The 19,442-nt window shown below is 37.8% G+C and overlaps 1 protein-coding gene across 1 annotated transcript; it reads right to left on the bottom strand.

Moving 5' to 3' along the window:
- Positions 1 to 5,456: 5,456 nt before the first annotated feature.
- Positions 5,457 to 13,869, bottom strand: XKR9 (XK related 9). The gene is made up of 3 exons (XM_010210527.1): positions 13,595 to 13,869; positions 7,137 to 7,360; positions 5,457 to 6,103 (listed from the first exon to the last, which is right to left on the bottom strand). Exons 1-3 carry the CDS (start codon positions 13,867 to 13,869, stop codon positions 5,457 to 5,459), a joined length of 1,146 nt encoding a protein of 381 aa, XP_010208829.1.
- Positions 13,870 to 19,442: the final 5,573 nt, after the last annotated feature.

Raw genomic sequence — 19,442 nt, 5'->3', positions numbered from 1 at the left:
CTTTTTATGAAGGTAGACTCCGAGAAGTCATCTGTGCTCCTTCTAAATATTGGTTGTATAGTCTATTTGCTTTGCTATTCTCCTATTAAAAATCTGGAAAATGAAACTAAAAGTGCTAGTGAGTAGAAAAGGTCATGAAGTGGTAGAATAGGAAAATTCTTCAGCTGGATTCTGAACATTCTTCAGTGGAATGTGTTCACAGTGTGAGGTTAGTCATTGGACTTGATGACCTTAGAGGTCTCTTCCAACTAAAATTATTCTATGATTGAAAAAATATACACATGATAAAAACTGTGCAGAGAATGTACATAAGCCTAAAAAACGGCTACCTTTGTGCATGCTTCTACACTGCATAATAAAAATGAGAGATGTTAGTTTTGAAACTCTTTGAGATCTAAGACTCCATGGCAGAAAAAAAGACTTGGTAGTTTATTGTCTAAATGTACAAAGGTTAACGTTTGGGCTTGGGGCTTTTAGAAAGAAATATCTTAGTACCAGTAACTAGCAAGAGGTAGAACTCAGTACTCTGAAGGGTTAAAGTGAACTTTAGTCTTCCACCAGTCACCCTCTGGTACTGTGTCTTCATAAATTTCCCTCGTTTATGGAGTGTTTTTGATGGCAGGCAATTCTTTGTTGAAAGTTAAGTGCTCTTTTATATGAATAAATAAAGAAGGCTTTAGTTTGAATGAATACATTATTTTGACAAATGTTTATTGGAAACCCAATTATGGCTTCATAAATCAGTGCTATCTGTGGTACATCAGGTGAGCTCACCCATGCCATCAAATGGCACATTGAATATTAGTAGGATAATTAAAACAATTCTGTTGAACGTTGCCCCTCATACCCAGGTCTGACAGTAGTCAAAACAGGAAGAAATTGTTTATTATTTTTATTTAACTTATTAAAATACTTCTTGTAAGATGTAATGGAAGTACTTAACAAAAAACTAAAAACCCACATTTGTTTTCAATTTGCAGCTAGATTAAAATGACAAGGTCAGGCACAACGTATGAACTGAGTGGCAGCTGAATTTTAAGAGTAGTCAGGGAACTGAAAGGATATGTATGAAGTCTATTGTTTGAACTCTACACCTAGGGGCTTGCTTTGTTTGGTATGAAGTGGTCACTGATGATACGAAACGTGCTTCCTTCATGTGCTTCATTGTTCTCTCTCTTCCCTGCTACAATGATTCCAAGTTAAAATGAGCAAATGAATGAGAATCCATTTTCATAACTATGAAAACAAAGGGGATAAAGTGAAAATCTTGAGCTCAGGGTCAAGAAGAAAGAGAAGAGGTTAAAGTTGAAGATAAATAAATAAAAGTCTAAAGGGACAAGCTAACAGTAATTCCAATCTCTTAGACCTTCTGACTGATGACAGCAAAATGGAGACGTTCACGGTATGTGTGGCAGGATATTAAAGATCTTTGTAAAGATTATAGATCTTTAGATATCAAAGATCTTTAAGGTTTATGAAAAAAATCTGCATGATTTTACAAAGGATCATTTCCAGTCTTTAGGATATGACTAAATTTATATCACCTAGGACTTACAAACATAAAATGGGGATTGAAATTTAAATAATTGGGTTTGGTGTGTATTTGAATTAGTGAGATTTAAATAGCCACCGAGATGCCTTTCTTATCAGCTCAACTAACATTCTTCTCAGTACCACAGAAGAGGGAATGAGGAGATGTAGGGAAAACAGAAAACCGTGCAACATTCAGAAAGAGTGGAAGAAAATGAGTGTTAGGAGTCTGTCGGAGAGATGTCAATGAAATCCTTTCATTTGAAATCACTGAGACAAGGGGTTTTTTTGCCTCACCAGAAACTAACCTTCCTCCTGAGCAACTCAGACTCCAGATTTCTGGCATCTGGCAGCAGGCAGATGAACTGGACGTCCCATGGCTGAAGCTCTCTCACTTAGAAACACACATTTGCCCAGAGATCTGCTTCTCAGATAAAAGTTTGGAGCTTTCTTCTAAGTAATGGTTAGACAATATTTCGTATTTTTCTGTAAGATGGGATAATATTCTTCTTTTTCCACCCTACCTTACCCTAATCACTCTCAGGAATTCTGATAAACAAAAAATAAAAGTGTGGGAAGAATATATGGTTAGTCTTCATCATTTAGGAACTATTTTTTCATAATAAGATAAGAGTACATTCAGCCCAAAACCAGGTATGTATTTTGCTACCAAGAGCACCATCACCAATAATAAATACTCTATAGAAAAAGACAACATAGGGCAATCCCAGTGCATGAAGCAGGACAGAGTCATGAGCTTTTTCTCTTACCTAAGCAGCCATTTCAGTGCAAAGAAATCTGGAAATCTCTTTTCCAGAGTAAAGAGAAGTGAAGTTATTGTTTTTTTATATTAATTTTAGTAAAACTACTGCTTAAGTTTCATGGATTGTGGGGTTTTTATGTCTTAACTTCTTGATCTACATGCTAGCTACCCTTAAGTGGAAAAGAGGGATTTTAGAAGTAATCTTTTCTTACTGCACTGTTTTTTTCATACATATCACAAGAAAGGCAAACCATTCAGTCCAAAGTATGCACCTAGAAATTCATTTCCTTATCAGGATTAAGGAGATGTAAGTGGTTAGCTTGGTAAAGGGAAACACAGAAATTGACTGGGAAAGAAATCTATTTAAAAACATCCCTGAGCTCTGCTAAGGCTGGAAGTGTAACTAGAAAAAGGCAGTCTGTAGTCTATGGACTTGGCACAAAAGGCACAGGTCAGCTCCCCAATTATAAACCAAATCATAGAATCAAGGAATCATAGAATCATAGAATGATAGGGATTGGAGGGGACCTTTAGAGATCATCTAGTCCAACCCCCCTGCAGAAGCAGGTCCACCTAGATCAGGTCACGTTGGAACATGTCCAGGCAGGTCTTGAAGACTTCCAAGGAAGAACTCTCAACAACTCCTCTGGGCAGCCTGTGCCACTGCTCCCTCACTCTCACAGTGAAATAGTTTTTTCTTATGTTTAAATGGAACTTTTTGTGTCCTAGCTTCATCCCATTACCCCTTGTCTTGGCACTAGATACAATAGAAAAAAGTGATGCCTCAACCTCCTGATATCCACTGTTTATATACTTGTAAATATGAATGAGATTCCCCCTTAGTCTTCTCCAGACTAAACAGCCACAGTTTCCACAGTCTTCCCTCATAGAGAAGATGCTCCAGTTCCCTGATTATCTTTGTGGCCCTGCACTGGACTCTCTCCAGACGTTCTCTGTCCCTCTTGAGCTGGGTATCCCAGAACTGGACACAGGACTCCAGATGAGGCCTCACCAGGGCAGAGTAGAGAGGGAGAAGAACCTCCCTTGATCTACTGGCCACACTCTTCTTGATGCATCCCAGGATGCCATTGGCCTTCTTGGCCATGAGGGCACATTGCTGGCTCATATTCAGTTTATTGTCAACCAGGACTCCCAGGTCTCTCTCTGCAGAGCTGCTCTCCAGCAGGTGAATCCCCAGCCTGTACTGGTGCATGGGGTTGTTCCTCCCTCCTCATGTGCAGGACTCTGCACTTGTCTTTGTTGAATCTCATGAGATTCCTCTCTGCCCAACTCTCAAGCTGGTTGAGATCCCACTGAACGGCAGCACAGCCTTCTGGCGAATCAGCCAGTCCTCCCAGTTTGGTGTCATCAGCCAACTTGCTGAGGGTACACTCCGTCTCATCATCCAGGTCGTTGATGAAGATGTTGAACAAGACTGGCCCCAGAACCAATCCCTGAGGAACTCCACTGGCCACAGGCCTCCAACTCGATCCTGTGCCATTGATCACTACCCTCTGTCATTCAGTCGATTCTTGATCCACCTCACTTTTCACTCATCCAATCCCATACTGTCTGAGCTTTCTGATGAGGATATAATGAGAGACAGTGTCAAAAGTCTTGCTGAAGTCAAGGTAGATGACATCCGCTGCTCTCCCCTCATCTAGCCAGCTGGTTATGCACTCATAGAAGGCTATCAAGTTGGTCAAACAGGATTTCCCCTTGGTGAATCCATGTTGACTCCCCCTGATAACCATCTTTTCCTTCATATATTTAGTGATAACATTCAGGATGAGTTGTTCCATCACCTTTCCAGGGATGGAGGTGAGGCTAACCTGCCTGTAGTTTCCCGGGTTTTCCTTCTTGCCCTTTTTGAAGACTGGAATAACATCATCCCTTCCTCCAAATCTTCAGGGAATTTTTCTGTCAATCAATAATGCTAACAGATTTGGTTCCTGGCAAAGTTTATCAGTTTTTCTTATCTCTAGTCTCTTTTCTCAAATCCTGTTTCCTCCCTTTGCCTGTGTCTACTCTAACTGCAAACGTGAATTATTGGAAGGGGAAAGAAAAGAGACATAGTTTTCACAATTCAGATTTAAAATGCAGTAGCTCTGAAAGACTTCTCCTTAGATTTCATTTCTGAAGAAGTTTTAGCTATCAACCTTGTTTCCTTTGTGAGTGATTTAGCATTTGAACTTTGCTTGCTGCCAAAAAATATTGACAATCTGGTTATTCTATCATGTCACAGCTCTTGTGAGCGCAATGCATTAGAACAGTTGCTTCTCTTTTCTCCAGTGACAAAGACAAAAGAAGCTGCATCACTGCATAGGTTGCATAGCCTTCTATTTCAGTGGAAATCAGCAGTTGAAGTATTCCTTCTTAGAGCTCAACAGAGAAGAAAGCTTCAAGGAAGGTAGCTTTTCTTTATACTCAAGACTCCTGTTGCTATCCATAAATCATTTGGGTTACTATTATAACAGAACAACAAGCTGGCATCACCCCTAAATACAGAAAGTTGTGTGAAAGATTAAGAGAACGAAAACAGCAAAGCAGTCGTCAAAACACTTAGAAGATCAAATGCTTGAAAATATCTCCCAAAATTTCCTTGTGGCAAGACAGTAATTGAACCATAAATCAATGCTATTTATCTTCAGGGGATATTTAGGGAGAAGGCAGTATGGTTCATAACCATGCTTATCTAGCGAAGAACTGCCGGTCTTACACAAATAGGGAAGAGCAGGTAATGGATAACTGCCCTCAATTACTACAAATGCATTCTTCTTTCCTTCCAGTAAGAAAGGAAAGCAAGCCTTGATTTTTAACAGTCAGCACAAAAGAATAGAATACAGGTTTAATGCTAGCTTTCATCTGATAAACATTTAGCTTTTCCTATATTTTATTTTCATTGCTAAAAACTAGAACAGTGGATTGTTACTTCATTTTCAAAAGTAACTTTGTCAAGCACACAGAGAGACATTCATGTTATAACAGCTTTGGACAGTATCACAGAAAACAGGAGTCAGAGCCAATAAGTCTAATCTGTTATGTACTACCCACTGATAATACATGAGAAACAATGACAGAGTGTCCAGTAAGTATTTTCTTTGAAGTTCACGCAACTATATGTGTATATATATATATATATATACACACACATCTACATTATTCACTGCATTATGAAATTTTGAAATCTATCAGTTTTTACTCTGTCTTTTTGTCCTGCCTCTCCATCATCCACCTCATCTGGAGATGTCTGTAGTCTGCAATAAAGAGTAGGATGAAAATGTCTATAATAAACAACAAGAAAAATATTACCTAACACCAGACTAAGAATAGTTAGGATACTCACAATTGTAAAATGTATTTCCTTGACAATTAAAGGTGTCCATAACATATATACAAACAAAATACCTAGAGTTACAATAGTGTGAGTAGCATAATAAATAGAAATGCAGATTTTTGTTTTTCTCCCCTTTATGTTAAAAAAGGTAAAAATTAAAATGATTCCAACAACAATTCTGTACAGGTATTCCATCTTCTTGGATTTGCAAAATGTCGTGTGTTGTTTCAAAGTCCACGTGAAGCCACAGATCCAAAAAACTGTCAGCAAAATTACAGAACTTCTAACACTTAGTAGAGTCACCAGCAAAATACTGAGTATCCAAGAAGTGATGGTAAGTAGCTTATAGAAGAGATACACTAACTTGGGCAGCACACAAAATTCATCTTTGGCAGGCAGAGACTTTCGCAACGATGTCTGATAATCAACCACTGAAAAGGAGATACCACAAAAAGAGATAATAATAGCACCATCTAAAAAAAACCACAAGGAAGAATGTTAGTTAGAACTTATATTTTTACATTTTAATTTCTGAATGCATTTTTTGTCAAGTTCATTCCTTCTTAAGATTTTCTTTACTCAAATTTTGTATTTCCTATGTATTCCTAAACAAGCCACTTCAATTTTTAAGGCTCAATTTAATTACCTAAATCTAAGCATCTATTGCTGTTTGGTATGTATATGTTATCTTGTTCCGCCTCTGGCCTTTGACGTTCTCATCTAAGCTGTGTCATATTTGCCATCTCCATACATAGATGATTTAGAAATTCTCAAGGTACTGCAAAGAGCCCATAAAAACTTAACTTTCATCATCTGATATTGACTGGAGTGTCTATAACATAGAAATCTATAATCCTTCACACAGTCATATTTAAGAAGAGATTAGTCTGACTGAGCATCTATTGACTCCATGGAGCATAAAGGAACACTAGACAGCAGTACAGGTCTCTCCATTTTGTTCAACAAACCCCAACCTTGAGGAAGTTAATGTCTGGTCAATAATCCTGCTCATTTCATAGCTGGAAATGGTACAGTTGCTGTCTTGTTTCTGAGAGCTGAAGCAGTATCTCTTCATCATATTGCATTCTGCAATGCTGATGTACCTTTAGGTTATTTCTGACTGTCCCTCATCTATAACATGGATGATGGTGACAGATCACGGCACTGTTCTAAATACATTACTGATTTCAAGATGCTCAGTTAGCAGGCAAAAGTGCATGAAACAAGCTAACTGCTCTGCAAAACAGATACTAATTGTGTTCAATAGCTTATTTTCAAGTGATGTATCATTATGATTCTATTAGATATTATGCCTGTTATAATGAAAGCTTCCTCCTTGTGGATTTAGCAGAACAAACCATCTGCTAGATAGAAATTCTAATTAAACACAGCATAATTATACAGCAGAGTGTTTGTTTTCCAAGTTATGTTTAATATTTTATCCAATCAGATTTATTATCTTTTTAGATAAGATACTCAACTTGCAAATTAAGGAGACAGACTCACATTGACAGAAATTATTTTTGCCATGTTCCATGAGGATGTAAATCTGAACAAAAAGCTGTGGTGTAGTCTCAAGAAAAGTCCTGAACACCCTAAGCATATGAATATCAGTCACTACATCAATAGCTTGTTTTTTAATGAAGTTGGAAGAGTCTGTTTCTGATATATTTTCACTGTTTTTTTGTTTAAATGCAGCTTGGTAGCCATATTTCAAAGCAAACCAATACCTATAAAAAAAGAAGACTTGATTAGACAAATCTTTTAGAAGTGCAACACAATACAATGATACAGCCTGACGACTTTCCCTATTTCATTCACCATTCACATTTTATCTTTGACTGTAATCCAGCACCTTCTACTAAGATAATATTTTGTCTGATATCTGTCTGGTATCAGTGATATCAGAATCATTTAAGCCCAGTGTTATTGATGCAATATAAAAACTACTAGAACAGAATGAGACCTGCCTGAACAAAGATTTAAAGCATTGTTTTATTATATTCTTATTTCTTTAAAGCCAACGCATTTCTGAAAATTCCCTTAAAATCTCCCCTCAGTCTCTCTTTGAGATATCCATTCCCTTTCTTTGCATCCTTTTAATGGTTTAGGTGAATATCCAGCTGTGAACATCCACATCTATATAATACAGACCCATAAGCCCCAAGGACAGTATCTGAACAATTGCAAACATACACCAGGCTTTAAAAAAATAAATAAAACATCACTACAGTGTTATTTTTCTAACTACTCAGGGAGACTTTCATTTCAGAAAATTATTTTCAAGACACGTGGATTCCTATGATGATAGATTCTACCTTTAATCGGAGTGCTTTTAGATAAAGAAGCCATTTGCCTTGGCAAATGAGTGCACCAGAATAACATTTAGAACAGCTTTTTTTATTTTCTTTTAAGTCTAAATGAGCAGGAAATGCAAAGATACATGGCATTAGTTAGTCACAACTGGTGTTTGCACATTCTGTGTGGCAAAGAACCTTTTCTGTCCAGGATATCTCTAATGCTTTGCTTATAAATAAATAAAACCTAGCTCTTTTTCCCATTTTTAACACCTTTGCTTAAGGTCTGGAGGTGGACATAGCACCTCACTGGGGAGAGAACACTGATCTTTTAATCAAAGACCATTTGGACAATTAAGGAAGGAGCTAGCTATTATACACGGTAACCTTTACAGCTGTGTTTGGGAAACCAGGATGGTGGCCACAAACTGATCTAGGACCAGAGCTTCAGCTGCTGGAAGTTATAGTATTTCCGCTGTCCTTAATGACCTCACACACACACACATACACAGCCCTGGTGAATAATCTGACTGAATAATTGCAGCAGTCCTTTGGAAGCCAATCAAGATAGGTAATGCTGTACTAGATGAAATGAGTCAGAAAGGAGATAGATAAAGACCTCTTTCTAGTCTAACAGTTCAGCAGCTTTTTAGAACTAGTTAACAAATGAAAATCCTAAAATCCCAAAGTAATGCTTGTTCCCTTCTCCTGTTTACTTTTTAAAAAAGTGGTCAGTAACACTGGCAGTTCAGATTGTAACTCCAGCACCTTAATGGGCACTGACATTGCTCGCAATGTGACAGAAGCTTTGGAAGGCCTGAAGACTGACCCGCGCCATGCTTGCTCTGTTTTAAGTTTTCATGACCTATGTCTTTGTTTTACTTGGTTTAGTTTGGATTTTCTGCAGAAAAAAAAAAACAGTCATTTCTTCCAATTGATCAGGTGACTAATTTGATTTACTTTTGCTTATTTTTGTGTGGTACAGCCATAGTTTTATATAGATAACAGTAACAAGCACATCTTCTATAATTAATTAAATATTTGTGAAAGACATGATGATGTAGAATAGAGAAATATAGTCCTTGCATGATAGCAGAGGTCCTGAGATGTGGATACATTGGATGCAATGTAGAAGAGTATATGCATAGGATGGTAACCAATGGCTTGACACTGCAGATTCTATGGCTACATGAATATCGTGTTCCTCAGAGCAAGACTCCAGACACCAGTAATATCCATAACCCCCAAAGCACCAGAATGAAACTGCTGACCTTAAGACCCAGAGGAGCAGAGGAAAGATGAGCAAAACACAAAATTACAGCAACTGAGAAACATGTGAGTAACAATTTTATCAAAAACAATAACAACAATCATTGTCATCACCATCATCATCATCTTTTTATGCATAGAAGCATTCTGTCTTTTCATGTAATAAATAGGTCTAGACTAACAAGGATTCTTGGAATCAGCTGTTACAACTTCATTTATACTCATAATAAGTTCTTGCCTTTGTAGGTGTATAAATCCTGTGATTCCTGAGAAAGACAAGGTCCTATGCCTTAGCTTGCCTCCTACTTCCCTAAGGCTGCAGCTGAGGTGACTTCAAGATTCATGTTGAAGTGCTGCAGGTTCTCCTTTCCCTGATTGTCCACAGGATCACAGGCACTACAGATCCAATGAAACCCATCCATTTGTGTTTCCTTTACATAGAAAACAGGGGGCAGCACATCATTTGACAAATAGATCTCACAGAATCATCTCTCAAGACGACATCAGATCAGAGTCCCTTCCTGCTTACAAAGGGAGCTAGGAAGAATTCTTGGCTCTGCCAGGTGCTAAAAGTTTAAAACCTTCAACACCTTTAAAGACCAAATCCTTTCTCTACAGGGAAGACAATCACAGAATCACAAAATCTTAAGGGTTGGAAGAAACCTTGAAAGACCATCCAGTCCAGCTCCCCTGCCAGAGTAGTACCACCTAGAGTAGATTACACAGGAACTCATCCAGGTGGGTTTTGAATGTAGCTGCAAGACAGACAGGATTTGCAGGTCCTGGGTTAAGTGAGTGCTCAAGGAATCACACCTTATTCCCTGGTGAGTTAAAGCATGTTGATCATACAAGTGAGAATGCAACCTGGAAGCATCAGCAATAGGAGTGGAGCAACTATATTGCTACTGAGGAGCCTTAGGAGAAGATCCTTTGCTCTTCTCCTTGCAGAGACTGCAGCCCTGCCATTCAGGCCACACTGATTCTACGAGCTGGCTCTAGATCCATTATTTACTCCCGAAGGAAACTATTTTCTACTTTTATAGGTTTCTGTATTTGTCTTACTGTTCTCTGAATAGTTTCTCCTAAGCAAAGAACTGAACAGTTTGGCAAAGCATCTGTAGCTTTTTTCAGTTTATAAAACAATTAGTACTCCAAAACATCTGGTTCTTGCATCTGAGATGTAAACATCTGGACAGTTTGCAATGTTTACAAGAAAAAACAATTGGGACACTGATCTGCCCTCTGTCCACAGACTCATTCACCAGAGTCTATGTTTATCCAAGCTGCAAGAAGTGGAAACCAGCTGCAGAAATTTCGAACTGCAGAGTTCACAGCTGAGAAGGCAGATGATGCACAAGGCAAGAGCTAGACATGTTATAAAAGGAATATTTCCTGTGCGTGCACACATGAAATCACTTGTCAGTTTTCAGAAGCATATTCCTTGTCAGTATAGTATAGTAGTTTTATATTGTCATAACATTGTATGCTACAGTATTTTCATTAGTCATAGCAACTTCGTTAATCCACTTCAGACTTTGAGCACTGTGTAGAATACATTGACTTATATTTCTTTTTTCTTGTTTTAAGGACACGGTTTAGTCGTTGATGTGGCAGCACTGGGTTAACAGTTGGACTCGTGACTTTAAAGGACTTTTCCAATCTATACAATTCTGTGATTCTGGAAGTCCAAATATTTCCACTACTCTTTAAGTATTAAACAGGGTGGTCTTCCCTGACCTCCCCACACTCATGTCACTTATTGCAGTTCTCTGTGATAAATCTTGTATCCTTGTATTTTGAGTTTACACTCCCATTCTCATCCATCCATTTAGCATGCAATATTTAGACATTTTAGTAAGGTCCATAGTAAACCCCACATGTTATGTTAGTCCATGGTGTTGTGCACTGTACAAACATAACATAATGAAATTTCTGCTTTGAAGATAGAGCAAAAGGTGTAAAAGACTTATGAGAGAGGGAAGAAGGGGAGAAAAGAAAGAAAGAAATGAAGGGAGATAGTTTGGTAAGTTTTATTCACATCTTATAATTTCAGGCATCCTAAGCTCATTAGCCAAGTAGTATTTACTGGCTAAGCCCCTGTTTCCCTCTGTAGTGAATGGAAAATATAGATTCTGCCCCAAATGACATTTAGGAGAGGCTCACCTTTACAAATATGTTAAGTATCCTGACAAAATCTATTTTTATTTATTGACTATAGGGATAAGCCTGAGAGACTCATCGTGTGAATGAACTGGGTAAATGATATGACTAAGAAGGAGGACAGGAGGAAGCTGTACACAGATACACCTAAGAAAACACATGTAATAGGAAATACATAACAGCTGATCACAAAGGTAGAAGTGCAGATATCAGCTTGCTGTTATCAGTTTCCACCTTACAGTAGGCATTATTGACCATTGAATTTTGAGGAGTGGCAAAGAACTTTGAGTGGCTGAGAACTTTGTAATTTACACATATCAACTTGGAAAGTTTCCAAGCATAAGTGGCAGCACAGGAAAAAATATCATTTGTACAATAGCGATCAGATGACCAAGTTGACAACACTGTCAGTGCAAAGGACAAAACCATGTTTACTAAATAATTAGCCACTCAGAGAAGATGGAGGCTAATTCTGAGAAGGAAACTTTGAAAACTGTAGAAATTCACAGTAAGAGGTATTCATTGGAAAGGTCAGGAATATCTTTATGGTTAAGGTAATCCATGAAGATCTGCATATAAGAGCAGCATTTTGAATAGATACAAGGGCTGAGTCAAGATTACAGGAACTAGAGTAGTAGATGATTGGATGATTTTTAAAAGACTGCATTGAAAGGTGAGGTCTTAGAGATAGGCACTAATCATCAGGAAATTTTAGGGACAACCTGGGAGTGCAAAATCGAGACAAAGGTGAAACCAGAGTTTCAGTCCTGAATGGGTTAGGAAGAATGAGGTCATGGAAGAGAAAGGGGGAGAAGGGAGGTTTTCATCCAGACATTGAAAGAGTGGCTTCTGCTATTCTACACTGCATTTATTGACTCAACATTTATCATCATTTATCAGAAAGAGAGGTCAAGGCTTTAACTTCCTTTGGACGAAACAAATTCAGAGAGGCAGCTTTGCAAGTCACAAACACAAGAATGGCACTCCCAGACACACCTGAAGTGAAAAACCCTGGGGACAGACAAGAAGGAGAGTGCCACAGTGGGTCCCAAGACATTACCTCTCTAACAGGCAGAAGCTGGTAGAGTCTGAGTGGCCAGGTCTTGGTATACATCACATGAATCAAACACATGCCTATGCACCTGGCTAGTGAATAAGAAATTATCCAGAGAAATTGAAGGTTTGTTTTTTTTTTTCTTCAAAATCTAGTATTTCTCAGCTTTTGTAATATCTGACACCAGAAAAATTAAGCCTGTCAGTAAATACTCCTCTGCCAAGTCTAAAACTTCAGGATTGTAAGAGGAGGATGAACAAGAACAAGACAGTAAAACTGGCAGAGAAAAGGAAAAAGAATATTGAGATGCAAAAGCTAATTCTGACATGTAAAATCCCCCTCGTTTTCCTTAATTCATGATAACTTCAAGTCAATGAAACATGTATACAAGGAGAATTTTTACATTGGCACAAATGTATCTGCGATCATTGTCCATAGATTAGTATAAGAAGTTAAAGGAAGGATTTTAAATAAGCATTTTGTTAATAGTCTCTGATAAGTCTATGTTCACTTATGTTTCTCACCTGTTACATACCTAAAATAATTAAATTTCAGGACTTCCCACCAACATCTTTCACCTCAGTTTTAAAATGGAAGTAAAATCTTGGCACAAATGATCTCTATAAAGATAATTTGAATGCAAAGCCACCGCAGAATGTTAAACATATGGTATCTCAAACTGTTCCTGGACATGTGCCTTTTAGCAAACAAAGGTTTCTGTCACCATTTACTCAATCCCTGCAGAAAATACTGCTGTAATTATTCTTACTAGCTATTCAATTATTCATGTTTCTCCCAAATCTTGGTGTTTTTTCTACATATGCTTAGGCTCTCAGGTTCAAAAATTACTTTTTACTTCAGCTGTCTCACATTCTTAGTGTAATCAAATTACTTCCCTTCTTAGCATCACTGTAAAAACTTACATTTATCAATTACAACAATATTCTTCTGTAAAGCAAGTATTTTTTATTAAACATGCCCTGTAAACAGGTAAAATTAAAGAAAGAAGATCTACATTTCCATCAAAACCTGACATAATTTACGTCTGGAATAAGCAGACAAAAATTCATTTGCTTATATGGAGCAAAAATTTCTAAGGCCTTAAGTGGCTTTAATCCCTAAAGCTGTATTAATAATTTCTTAATAAACTGTCTTAAAGCAATATGATTGTAAAATGTGCTTACCTTATAGAAATTCCACACTGAAAGAGATGAAATAAAAAAATCCATTTCAGCTTCCTAGTATCAGTACCTTCCCAGTCATTTTCAAACCACTCATAACTGAATACCTGAGTTACCAATGATGAAAGACCTCTAAAACACAGTATCAACGTACCCCAGCAATATTGCCCTTGACTGAAATATTTACTAGTTATCCAGAAGTCCACTCCAATATCAACTACAGAAATTATAATTCCAACAACTAAAAAAATAAAATCCTTCTTAGTAAATTTCATCATGTGTTACACTGTCACCGTTGTCATTCTCTCCTCACTTCATATAAAGGAAAGTCAAAATTAATCTAAACGCTTTCCTATCATGGAGTCTTTTTCCTGATGTTACCACCCTCTCACAATGCTTTAAACAAAGGAAAGTTTGGTTAAGCATTTTTATTATGGCAAAGGGACTTCTGTTTTTTCTGGATTCTTGATTTAAATGTTACATTAACTACACTAACATATGTCTGTCCTAGGAAAGATAAATTTAAATCATCTTTTTTAATTGATGGAGTCATTCTTCATTACTGGTTCCTAAAAAGAAGAAGAAAAAAGGTCAGCAGTAACCGCATTTTCTTTTAAAATATCATACAATTCACATGACCTTTTAAATAATGAAATATAAAATGCAGAATGTACTGAGATACCTGTGAACAATCAGTCCAAGAGAAGTTGCACCTCTGAAATTGTTGAAGTCACCCACTTCTCCCAAACACAGTGATTCAGCTTACCAAGCAGCTGTTGAAATGTTTCCTAATAGTTACAAAATAGTTACAAAATAGTTACAAAATACTAAGAAACAAGCTTACCTTTACTAGTTTTTAAAACCAGTTTAAGAAAAAAAAAAAAGATTGATCCTTTCCAGAACTTTCTTAACTTCTGAGCCCTTCTCTCTTACTGTACATAGCATGTACACTGAGAAAACTCCTGTCTTGAGTCCATGCCACTATAATCAGAGTACATATCATTACGTCATTTCCAACTATGTTACTGCGCTTGTGTGCACTCATCTAGCAGTTTTATCTTTTTTGCTTGCTTTTCCACATGCAGCAAGAAAGTGCAGAATAGGATTACAGCTCTTCTGTTAAAAAGATTTGTAATGAGCCAGACTTGAATTAGTCAATGCCTCTTTAGGAAACATCTCCCAAGCTGTGTAAATAGTAGCTACACTCAGATCACCCAATTACATTGTCCACTACAGACAATTTGCAGTCTGAACTACATTTACATTGTCTGACATCGCAAGGATTCGTGTGACCTCTTTGAGCAGTCCTTAGACACCTTTCCTTTGTACACCTGTGGAATTTGCCAGGTGAAGCAGAAAAGCTATATGGCAGAACATTCTTTGTCTCATTCATTTCCATTTCTTCAAAGCTATAAACACAAAAATGTCAAAGTCCTTATTGTATTTGCATATCTCAGGAAAAAGCCCCTGGCAGCAATCCCAAAAGCTGGGATGCAGAAGGTGCCAAAGCATCAGATTTGGGCTGATGCCACTGCCAAACAGCAGCAGACAATACGCAGGGAACAGCTGCGCCAGGGAACTCGAAGCAGGGGAAGGGCAAGCGGAGGCAGGTCTCCTTTGGATTTTTGTGAATCTAGGCATGCTGCCACAGAAGAATGAAATGAGACACTTGGTTAATATCCCATGAACAAAGCTTTTGAAAGGCAATGACTGTTCTTTGCTAGTGTTAACTGGGGTAGTCTATGCTGTGACCTAGGTACAAATCAAAAAAAGAGAACTCTTAATTTCCTAATGAAGACCAGTGGGATCATAGTAGCCTAAAAAGGTCCTGGGTGTTTAAGCATTATTTTGTTGGATCTAGTCCTTAGCTATTTCTAGCCTCTTGTTCTGTCTCCTACTTAGGTTTCATGTCCTAGCCCAGAAGAGGTCAGAAAGATCAGGTGATCTTGCAGCTGGGATAGCTAGAATCCTTTCACTGTTCTCTCCTATCCTTTCCAATAAAATACCACTTATGTCTTTCAAATCACTAATGCAACTTCTATCCAACTCATAATCAAATTCAGAGAAGTGGACTTCAGTACAAAGCCCAGCATAAACTGAATTTTACATTTACAATGTTGTGTATCTGAAAACTTGTCTATGAACCAACTTAAAAGTTTACTACTAGGATTCATTAAAAAAAAATCCAAATGAGACTGTATTTACTCTATATAAGAACATAATGTCATTTTGCAACTTGATGTGTCACCTTTGTGAGGCTATATCCTCTTGTGTGACAAGAACATTGTCACATGGTTCTTAGAATAGATCAAACAAAACACACAAACAAAGAAAAACCAAAAAAAAACCCCAAACCCATTCACTATTTGATCGTTTCAGGAAGCATAACAGTAAAAGGTAAGTCAATGACTTGATCTAAACAGAAAGTACTTTAGATAGGCTATTTATAGATTAAGTAGGCAGTATACCAACGTTCACATTTAATGAGTAATAGTCTGAGCCATTTGACTGGCAAGGAGTAGCCTCTAATTTTGTACCTGAAATGAGTAAATAGGATAACTGGACTCCTTGTTTACAACCTCCCAATTATTTTGTATCTGAGCAGTTCATGAAGAGAAATTATCTCATTATCATATTATCCCTAGTAAGCAAGGAAGCTTTATAGGCTATGTCCAGACTCCTCTGAAACAAGAGTGAAGAGTAGCTGTGAGCCAGGTGATTCCTGCTTCTGACACATAAAGTCCAAGCTGCTGCCATGCTGGCAGTCTGAAAACTTGTCTGGACATCATTTGAAGCCCTCAGGTAAGCTGAGATAAATGAGGAGCCACATATTATCAAGAATGTCAGCTTGCTTACAGTCTTGAATAAGGAATCTAGTCTTGCAGGAGCCTTGAAATGGCTGGTAAGACACAGGGTTTACATTTTGCTCACGGTAACCTAAAAGAAAGCTATCAGAGACTCATAAATCTGTACTCCCAAATGGCCAATATCTTAATTCCAAACCCAAGTACAAATGTCTGCCCACAGGTGCACATGAATTCTCTGTTGAACATCTCAGCCCTTAATATCCTCTATATTTTATGCATAATAGCACACCAAAGAGCACCATAGAATCACATCCCAGGTGGGGTGCAACTCAGTGCCACAAGAGAGAGTGTCTTGTATCGCTTAGAATTGTATTGTCCCCAGTCTTATTAAACATAAGAAATCTAACATGACAGGAGCAAGAGTAAAATGTCTGACAGCCAACATAAATATAAGCCTGCTCTCAAAACTAGCATACTTTTACAGAATCATTTTGTGATAAAGCAGAAACAATAAAAAGTGAATATGTTTTAAATGCTATTACAAAATGTAGACTTACCTTCACAGTGGCCGTGGATAGAGTTTTTTCACTTAAAAAAGTTACAGACTTGCATATTTGCAGGTTTCCCATCCATGCCTTTAGAAGTCTTGCAGTCCAAGAAATGTTAAAGGGCCTACTTGAATAACACAAACTGAAACTACAACCTTATGGAAACCATGTGACACTGTTAATGATTTGCTACCTGTCAAGAACTGTCATTCTTATGAATTTATTATAAAAAATCTATTCTAAATAGTCAATTTAGAACTTAATTTAATATTAAGTTTAAAATATTATAAAATTCCCTTCAATAAATTAATTTCCCACCTTACTTCATAAAAGTAAAGATGTATGTTTATACATCTGTGTGTGCATGTTCAAACATACACTTGAGCTTAGTAGACCTGTTGAGCAAAATCCAGTTGATAGTTTTGGAAACATATACATGAACATGTATGTGCTTACTTGTCTGTGTTCATGTACATATATTCATTTATTTATTCGTATATATATTGATCTATCTCAAAGATTTACAAAAAAAAAGAACAATGCATTTGGCTATGGTTAAAAATTCTAGTACAATGCACTTTAAAATATGTATAAAAAGCTTTTCTGTGCAATGAAGAGACTGTACATGTCCAGGGACAAGTAATTAAAATTGTTTTCCTCTGGTAAAACTACTGGTGTTTGCAAGACTCTGCTCCAGCTGAGCTATCGGCACTCAATATACAAATTTTATGTATGTTTAAAAGAGCTGCAGGGTACAAGAAGCAGATGTTGTGATTCAGCCTCTATGATTGTGCTGCAGAGGGTGATGCACATCCTCAGCCAGAGCAATTTAGAGCTTTTCTAGTTCTTAGGACAGGAAATACAATCCTATCAATGTCTTCTCAGTGAACATCGTTATCAATGCTTGCCTTTTCTTGGGCTCCTTCCTGCCTCTCCCTTAGAGGTTAGACACAGCCTAATCCTAAGCAGTACTGGCAGTGCTTGAAATACCATTATTTTCATGTCATCACTTGAAGAATAGAATCAACAGATGAAATTAATTTTCTAAAGCTAAAAAATACCCAGTATCCGAATCCAAAGCACAACTAATTCAATTGTATATGGCTCATTCCTGCAAGACAACACATTGGGAGAATGCCTTAGGGCATCAGTGGGGCAATGATTATCCGTAACAGCCTTCTCAATAAGGCCCTTCTGCCTGTACAGAATCATCTCAGTGATGATTCAAAGGTAACAGGCCCACTGCCTGCATGTCCAACAAGTTCTTCATTATGGCTGTGAGCATCACAAGTGCACTCATTAAAAATATAGCTGTATATTGCCCCACAGTAAAATTCTGGTAGCTTCAGAGAAGCAGGAGCTTAGCAATTCCAATGACACCTATCCTGTCCTATAAATGATCAAGTGACTATAACCACTCTGTTAGAGGACAGCTTTTGTGTACAGTATCTCTTTCAAGGTTGGACTAAGTGACTGTGTGCTTTTGCAGTAAATTGAATGTCTGATACCAGCATAAATCTACGGAATCTTTGCCAAGAAAACCACAAGGTATTTATCACACCCATTCTGTCTTGCATTCTCCTGGTTTGATTATCTCACGTGCATAAAATCCATTGAAATGGATTGGACCATTGGTTCTTCCTTTCACTTCACCGATGGATTAGACTACCAAATTAGCTGCAGACAAAACTGTGGCAAATTGACTTCAGACTAGACTATCTACATTTAACAGCTTTTACCAAGGCTGCCTCTCTCAGTGAATTGGCAACAGCTTTGAAAAGCAATTGGCTTCCAATAAAACATAGGTTTCTTTTAAATCCTAAAAAGTCTCTATTGATCTCCGTCAATGAGTAATATAATTATTTTATCACAGAATCTTAAAGGTTGGAAAGGACCTTGAAAGATCATCTAGTCTAACCCGTGGCCAGAGCAGGACCATCTAGAGTAGGTCCCACAGGAACTCGTGCAAGTGAGCTTTGAATGTCTTCGGAGAAGGAGATTCCACAACCCATCTGGGCAGGCCATTCCAATTCTCTATCACCCTCATAGTAAAGGTTTTCCTTATGTTTCTTTGGAACCTCTTATGTTCCAGCTTGTACTCATTGACCCTGGTCCTATCACTGGATATCACTGAGAACAGCCTGGCAACATCGTCCTGACACTCATCCTTTATGTAATGGTAAACATTAATGAGGTCACCTCTCAGTCTCCTTTTCTCCAAGCTGAAGAGCCCCAGATCCCTCAACCCTTCATCCACTCCCTTCATTATCTTTGTGGCCCTGTGCTGAACTCTGTCCAGCAGCTCCCTGTCCTTCTTGAACTGAGGGTCCTATAACTGGACACAATATTCCAGATGCAGTCTCATGAGGGCAGAGGAGAGGAGGAGGAGAAATTCTCTCGACCTACTCACCACAGCCCTTCTAATACACCCCAGGATGCCATTGGCCTTCTTGGCCATGAGGGCACATTGCTGGCTCATGCTCATCCTGCTGTCCA

The sequence above is a fragment of the Colius striatus genome, chromosome 4 (assembly GCF_028858725.1).
Source record: "Colius striatus isolate bColStr4 chromosome 4, bColStr4.1.hap1, whole genome shotgun sequence".
Classification (NCBI taxonomy): Eukaryota; Metazoa; Chordata; class Aves; order Coliiformes; family Coliidae; genus Colius; species Colius striatus.
This window is presented reverse-complemented; position numbering and strand designations above follow the sequence as displayed.

Excerpts from the sequence above, each read along its gene's own strand:
- XKR9 (XM_010210527.1), bottom strand. The coding sequence starts at position 13,869 with ATGATGAAATTTACTAAGAAGGATTTTATTTTTTTAGTTGTTGGAATT. Across the intron at positions 7,361-13,594 it reads CAGTGTGGAATTTCTATAAG|GTATTGGTTTGCTTTGAAAT; the intron begins GTAAGCACATTT and ends CTTTTTTTATAG. Across the intron at positions 6,104-7,136 it reads CAAAAATAATTTCTGTCAAT|ATGGTGCTATTATTATCTCT; the intron begins GTGAGTCTGTCT and ends GGTTTTTTTTAG.